At 41.6% G+C, this 8,277-nt stretch overlaps 1 protein-coding gene across 1 annotated transcript; it reads right to left on the bottom strand.

Annotated features, from left to right (window-relative positions):
• Positions 1–440: 440 nt before the first annotated feature.
• LOC121875361 (SCAN domain-containing protein 3-like) lies at positions 441–1,253 on the bottom strand. Its single transcript, XM_042379903.1, has one exon. The coding sequence runs from the start codon at positions 1,251–1,253 to the stop codon at positions 441–443; it is 813 nt and encodes a 270-aa protein (XP_042235837.1).
• Positions 1,254–8,277: the final 7,024 nt, after the last annotated feature.

The raw sequence follows: 8,277 nt of genomic DNA, 5'->3' as shown, positions 1-8,277 counted from the left end.
TCTGACATATTTCGTTTGTGATATGGGTGTACTATAATTTAATTAGCATGAAATATAAGTCATAGCATTATTTAATTTAAATCTGGCATGTGTACATTATCATTCAATAAATTTCCTGTAGAACTGAAAACATGAGTATATTATTAAACCACATAACATACTGCTCAGTTACAATACAGCTGTATGTTAAGTGTCCTACTGTCCTTCATTATGTGATAATATATGAGGCCTATCATTTGATTAATTTTCTGTATCTGGGGGTATATGATGTTAAGCAACATAGCATAGAATTTTCTAAGTTAAAGTTTGTAATACGGCTACGATAATCATTTTTAATGAACACCATTGACGAGAATGCTGCTTCACAAACATAAGTGGTTCCAAATTGTACCAGAACCTGGATAGCTCGATTTCTTACAACTGAATGTTTCTTTCCTAAATTAATCCAAAACTTTCCTGTCATTATACACATCAAAGCTCACCCTAGCCTCGTTGTCACCTTGCAATTCTGCCATTTTAAGTGCAAGAAAACCACACTGATTTGCATCTGTTTTGAATGGAAATTGAACAAAATCAAAAGACTCATTCGGCAACTCTGGGAATCTGTCACTGAAATTCACAGTCAGATTTTGCAAATATTCCAGGAGATCCTTTTTCTCTTCCATGAGATCCAGTGTTTCGTCAAAATCCACATCCATCGTAGCTGTAAATTCCAAGTAGTGGTGAAAATGAGAGAAACTGTCGGCTTCAGCTTGTTCTCGTAGTATCGTCAGCTTGCTGACAATAGCTTTTACTGCACATTGAAGTTCAGTGTTGAGCTTATTAACGTTCTCAAAAACATCCGTCAGAATTGCAAGGCGAGCAAGAAAGTGGGGATCACGAAAACAATTCGCATTCTTATGACCCCGATCTTGCAGGAAGGATGCCAGTTCACTGCGAAGGAGGAAAACCCTTTCCAAGGTTTTTCCCCGTGACAGCCACCTGACAGCAGTATGCATCAGCAGAGTGTGGTGATTACAATTTTCAGCAATGCACAACTGCTTGAACATGAGGGAATTCAGGTCCTTAGCCTTCACGTAATTAACAGTTGCAATGACTACCTGCATCACATCAGAGAAGCTCTGAGACATGTCTTTTGATGCCAGACTCTGGCGATGGATGATGCAGTGGTTTGTTTTAATGTGAGGATGTTTTCTTGGTAAAATTCCAGGCAATCCATTGTTCTTGCCCATCATTGATGGGGCACCATCCATGCTGCATTCAGTTACCTTACTCCATTCCAAGTTGTTTTCAGTGAAGAACTTATCTATAGCACTGAAAATATCCTCGCCTCGTGTTGTAGTTTCAAATGAAATACAAGCAAGCAGTTCCTCAGCTACTGAGGATTCCTTAAGAAATCATCCGAAGATCAGAAGCTGCGGCTCTGATGTAATATCAGTTGACTCGTCCACTGCCAGGGCTGTCCATGGGGAATTTCTGAAGTCTTCCAAAATTTGCTCTTTCAGGTCTGCTGTAAGACACTGGAGGCGTCTTGTCATTGTGTTATTACTCAGAGTAGCATCTTCAACAGCTTCAGTTATCTTTTTTGCAAATGGTTCACCCTCAAATACTTCGCAAAAGTTCCTTAAAGTTGGCTTTAGGATTGCCTCACCCTCCGTGAAAGGACGTTTTTGCTGAGTAATGAGAAAAGCTGTCTTATATGAGAACATTTCCATCCTTTCCTTGTGGGATAGTGCTCTGCTTAAAATTGACTGAGACGGTTAGATTTTTGTGACGATGATGAAAAATTCTTTTGCGAGCCTCTTCGCTACCTTTGATCTTGCGGCATCTTGCCGATGCTTGGGAAGTGTCGGCAAGATCAAATCATCATATGTTGCGACCTGTCACCTGGCCTGACAGTCACTGACCGGCCCCACCCTATACTGGGGGTGGAGGTGGGCGGGGTACTGCACAGCTCAACTGTTCTAGGTTAGTGGTGGGAGAGTGGGAGGGACTGGTCAGTTACTCCACCCATCCTCTCCCCATGTGACCTGAGCTGGCAGACCCAAAGGACCCCATCGACCCCATGACCTCTTTGTGACCCTACCTAATGAGCCTTCCGACCCCAGGTTTGGGAACCCCCGCTCTAAAGTCTAAACATTACACTTCTACGCCCTTAACTCATGAGACATAAAGGCAAGCATGAACTTATCATGCTTCCCTGTTGGGCACTATAAACGCTTCTGCGCTTCACCTTACACAAGGGTGTAGGGAAGTGCCCAATACAAAAAAAACAAAAAAACAAAAAACAAAGAACCATACACTTCGCAGAATCAGGACCTCTTATCTGTAAACACGCCCCCCCTCTAATGTTTGTTTGGATAGGGCAGCAAACGTCAGCACTTGATGCCAGCACTGACGCCAGTGGCGATAACACTCCCGGCGGTAAACACCGCCCCCCCCCCTTAGCCATCACATCTGGCGAGGTTACAGGCCCCCCTGGGGGGAGGGGACACGTGGTCCCAGGCTGAAAGATGTAAAGTTTGTTCGGGTAAGGCAGCAAAAGCCAGCACTGACGCCAGCACTGTCGTTGAAGCCAGCAGCGAAAACATACACTAAATTCTGTAGCTGGGTCACTGACGCACAGCTGCATGATATTGGTTAAAAGTTATCTCCAGACATGTAACCAGACTACCTTGTGTGCTCACTGCATCTCACACACTGCCCTCATATGCCTTGTCTCTACACTGTCCTCACACAAACTGTCATCCTATAGCAAAAACCCACATCTGGCCACCACATCTCATTCTCTTATCGAGCAGCTGATGGAATTGTCGCTGACACTTCAAAATACAATCCTCATGTCTCTCTCCTCCCTCTCCCCCTGTCCTTCCCTTCCTACTGCATCTCATGTCCCATAAGATGAGGTAACATTTACTACTACCATAATCCTCTCTAACACGACAATAAAGTTATAAGCATCACTATATAATTCTTGCCCATGAACTGTAGATATATCATATACTCACATGACTGCTGTTATATACTGTAGATATTTATCTGTTACAATGTACTTCATTTATGAGGTAGGAAGAATGTTAAGTGCAATCATAGATATAAAAGACAAGTATACAGTACATAAGAAGGTAGTGTATAATAGACAAATGTATGTAATAGATCAGTGGTTATAGGAGACCAGTGTATAATATACCGCTGTATATGGTAGATGAGTGCATATAACAGATTAAATATATAATAGATCAACAGGTATGACAAATAGACCCTCAGTTCGTTTCACAAGATGATTGAAAACCATAACCCTACTTGGGGGGTAGGGTTAGGTTAAATTGGGTTGAATTACTGTTAGGGTGGTTGCATAAGAACATAAAAATGGAGGAAACTGCAGCGGGCCTATTGCCCCATACTTTGCAGTCCCATTTACACCAAACCTCTATCGCACATATATCCATCCAGCCTATGTTTGAAGCTATCTAGCGTATGATGATGTTTGTTAACTTATTCCACTTGTCCACTACACTATTTCGCGCCTATATATGAATTCTTTCTTGGGATTCTATATCCATTCTGTAGTACAGTGACCAGGATTGAACTGCGTAATCCAAGTGAGGTCTCACAAGCGCAAGATATAGTTTTAGGAAGACCTCGCTAGTCTTGAAACTAACACTCCTTTGTATAAACTCAAATACTTTGTTAGCTTTGTTTCGAGCAAATACACATTGTTTACCCGGCTTAAGATTCCTACTTATCATTACTCCTAAATCTTTCTCACAGTCGGATTTCTCTATAACATCATTGTTCATCTTGTATCTGGATTCTCTGTTCACATCTCCTAGACTAAGTACTTTACATTTGTCCACATTAGATTTCATCTGCCATTTTGCAGACCACTTACCCCACAAATAGCCATAGGTAACTTACCTAGTGGCTCAATTAAACCAATAAATGATTTGATCCGACTGGAGGAAACCCTGTTTCTCACCCAGCCCAGTTGAATCACCTCAGGGAAAAGAAACCGCACCAGTTGAAACAACAACAAAATGCTATGACAGCATCCACAGTGCACAGTGCACCCGAACCAACACTAATTAACTTCCCCAAGTACAAGGGAGAGCAATAAAATTAGCACAACAAAAGGAAGGGATAAGCACTGAACAACACTTACTTCCGGGCCACAGACAGTAAGCGGCGCGCACACGGCGACTTACAACAAACACCGGAACGAATGTAAGCCCACAGAAACCAAGTTCAGAGACAATCCTGACATGGTCACCACTTGTAAAGGCCTGGGACTTAGGGAAAGAAACCTCTTACCAGTCTAATCAGGATCTTATAAAAGGAAAGACAAGGACCATGGTTTTCTGAGGAATAACAAACAACCATTTGAGATTGACATCTCTTTACTATAAAAATATAACACAAAACTCTGACACCACTCAACAAACATGAAATAACAATTACTGGAGTCAAACAATTAAAAGGATCAACAATTTATGGAGTCAAACAATTACTGGAATCAAACAATTAATGGAAGCAAACAATTAAGGGAAGTCAACAATTAATGGAATCAAACAATTAATGGAATCAGTCAATTAATGGGAGTCAACAACCGATAGAATCAAACAATAAAAGGATGTTAGCAATTAATGGAATCACACAACAATAGAATCAAACAATTAACAGATATTTCTTACGGCAGCGGCCCAGGGGAAGATTCTGAAACGCTCTGAACCACACTCAGGGGGAAGGTCCATTCAGCTCCTCACTCGAGCGACAGCAGCCGATGTCTTGATACAGCAGGAGAAACACCGGGGCACAGACGTAGGAGATGAACTGACGGTCGTGGCAGCCGAGGTAGTGGTATGGGGTCCAGAGATTGACAGTCGATAGGTGAAGGTATAGGGACACATCCCACGAGTCCAGAGCCTTTGATGAGAACACCACCAGAATTTGTAAGAGCAGCGAGAGGGAGGTGTGTCTGATTGGAAGTCTGGGTAATGTCTGAGCCAGTGACACTGGTAGCAGCGACCTCCTCACCTCCGTCAAACCCCTTCCCCCCCCAAGTGTGGGACGCGCAAGCAAACGAGCGAGTGGGCAGCGGTAACGGGCAGGAAGATTGTTACCGCCCTTACAAAATATATATATATATATATATATATATATATATATATATATATATATATATATATATATATATATATATATATATATATATATATATATATATATATATATATATATATATATATATATGTAATATTCAGAGTAATTTCGAATACCCCGCCATTGGCGATACTGAGCGTTCAAGGTCGTCGGAGGGAAGAGAGCGCTCCCTGCACATAGCGAGAGTTTGTGGAACTAGGCCTATATGATATTAAATGTAATTTGCCGAATTAATAATGATGCGATTCATGAAGTTAAGGGAATATTATTGAATTTGAAATTATTACAGATCGTTTATCAGTCTGAATAATGTTACGGGTGTCCCAAGGAGTTATTAGTTAGGCGGAAAATATGTCACGTAGGCCTAAGCTAACGCCTTGAGAGGAGACGTGACGCTGGCTGGTCCTCAGTCACGGGGAGCATTCAGACAAACAAGACGTCCCTGCGCGTCCGTCACAGAAATAGTCACGTGGCCTAGTCACCTGTGCTGCGCTATTGCAGTATAACAAGTAAGTCTCATTCGATCTCAGACAGCGTTAGATAGGGCAGTGGTAAAGTCAACTAGCGCTAACAGTGAGTTCATTTCAGGGTTTCCGTCAGAACCCACTTGACCGGAGTTGACCGGAGTTGACCGGAGTTTGACTGCGAGAGATTGACTGCCGTTTGAGACTGCCTTTGATGATTGAGGGTGGCGATTGTCGCCATTGGACCGATCAGTGTAGGCCTGTCACTGTTTAGCGGGGTATCAAAGGATCTCTTGAGGGAATCTAGCCGTCTGGGTGCCCAGCTGACGACGGGACGATCGTTGGGTCAGCAGCTCTCCTCTACCTCGGCTCACAACACCACATGTCTCGAGCAGCTTAGTGAAACCCTCCTGCTAACGGGAAGCTAAAGCTTCTCTCAACTGTACAAGGTCTGATTGGCTCACTCCCTTCCGCTTTATGGACGCACTGGGAGTACACTGAGGCTATCTGAGTAAATTAATGGTCACACACTGAGACCACGAGTCTAGGACTCTAGGAGATACCTAGAGGAACATTTTATCTCCCTTACTACGGGTGTATGTTGAGTTGGGTGGAGCATGGTTCACGAGTATTGGTGGACCCAGTAACATATTAATAATAGTGAATATATTTGGGGGTAGTTAATACCATTTCTCAGTTACTGATATTATCTTGACGTGTGTAGTTTAATATTTCTTACATAATTTTGATAGTATTGTTTTTTTAATGTTTGTGTCATTAAGTGGAACCAGAGTGATACTGTGATTTGATTCTTTTAATGCATCTAATTTTTCTTCATAATTCTGATCTCAGGTATAACCTTTGTTCCCCAGAGTAGTGGTTAAGTTAGGTTAGGAAGTGTGCATCTGTTGGGGTGATATAATTTTGTTGAGTGCCCTTAAGGCCTATTCATTGTAGAGTATTTAATTTCTTATCTTTTATTACCATTTCCTCAGTGACTGATGTTATGTTGTTGAAAGCCCTTAAGGCCTATTCATTGTAGAGTATTTAATTTCTTATTTTTTATTACCATTTCCTCAGTGACTGATATTATTTTGTTGAAAGCCCTTAAGGCCTATTCATTGTAGAGTATTTAATTTCTTATTTTTAATACCATTTCCTAAGTGACTGATATTATTTTGTCAAAGCCCTTAAGGCCTGTTTCATCTGTGCAAGCAACATTTCTTAATACTTCAAATTTATTGTTGCCTGAGTTTCTAATAATTTCTATATCATGTATAACTTTTATTCCCCAGAGTAGTGTTTTAAGTTCAAGTTAACAGGTGCGCATATTGGTGTACCATTATTTGATTGTGTTTGTAGTGTTGGAGGGAATATAAGTGTCTAAATTTTACAGTGTGTCTCATTCATCCCAGTCACAGACGCTATCCTTCCACGGGTCACGGACAATTCATTTTGTTTAGTAGATTTAAGTGTTCTTGTGCTGGTTCGGGATTTTTCTCAAAGGGGCGCTTCCACTGCCATTACCATCTTATAATCTTTAATAAACCCCAAGTCCAGTAAATTCCGACCGGTTACATATATATATATATATATATATATATATATATATATATATATATATATATATATATATATGTCAGCAGGAGAGAGAAGAGAAGACGGAAATGCTGCGGTTAGCACATTGCAGGTGTGGGGTGCAGTTTCTTAGAAAATTTTTTAGAGGGGTCGTTGCATACTTTTCTCAGCACATGAGGACAGTGCTGTCTTTTTTTAGAGGGGTCGATTGTAATATTCAGAAATTTCAGTGTAATTTCAAACGCCGCGCCATTGGTGATACTGAGTTTTCAAGGTCGTCTGAGGGAAGACGGCGCTCTCGCACGTAGCGAGAGTTTGTGGAACTAGGCCTATACGATATTAAATGTATTTTACCGAATTAATATGGAGGCGAATTATGAAATTAAATATCAGTTATTAAATTAAAAATAATTATAGATCGTTTCCCAGTCTGAAAATGTTGCGTACGTCCTAATTAAGCTGTTAATCGTCTGGTAAATAAGTCACTCCTGGAAAGCGTGAACCAGTGAGCAAGCGTGGCTGGGGAGCTGTGAGAGAGGTCAAGGACCACCTCTGTGCTGTACCCAGGAGAGACGGATCGCGTGACCTGGTTCCTTCGTTTATTTAACATCAGTATTAACAAGTAAGTTTTATTCAATCTCAGACAAAGCTTGATAGGGCGGTAGGAACAAACGGTGATGTGAGACAATAGCTAACAGCCCGGGTTTTTCAGGGTTCTGTAGACCCCACGCGGTTTGATAACGCCCACTGGCGGTATGAGACAGGAGTGGTGAAGCGAGCTCTATTACCGTCCACTGACCTGGGTTTGAGCCACCTGTTGAGTATGGTGAGAGTTGGAGTGAACCCAGCTGTCTAGGTGCCCAACTAACGACGTGACGATCGTTTGGGGTCATTGTAAAGGCCTGGGACTTAGGGAAAGAAATCCCTTACCAGGCTAATCAGGATCTTAATAAAGGAAAGTCAAGGACCATGGTTTTCTGAGGAATAACAAACAACCGTTTGAGATTGGCATCTCTTTACTATAAAAAATATAACAAAACTCTGACACCACTCAACAAACCTCAAATAATTACGG

Source organism: Homarus americanus, unplaced genomic scaffold (assembly GCF_018991925.1).
Source record: "Homarus americanus isolate GMGI-L3 unplaced genomic scaffold, GMGI_Hamer_2.0 scaffold40666, whole genome shotgun sequence".
NCBI lineage: Eukaryota > Metazoa > Arthropoda > Malacostraca > Decapoda > Nephropidae > Homarus > Homarus americanus.
The sequence above is the reverse complement of the archived record's forward strand: the minus strand, read 5'-3'. Positions and strand labels throughout refer to the sequence as shown.

Excerpts from the sequence above, each read along its gene's own strand:
- LOC121875361 (XM_042379903.1), bottom strand. The coding sequence starts at position 1,253 with ATGGATGGTGCCCCATCAATGATGGGCAAGAACAATGGATTGCCTGGA.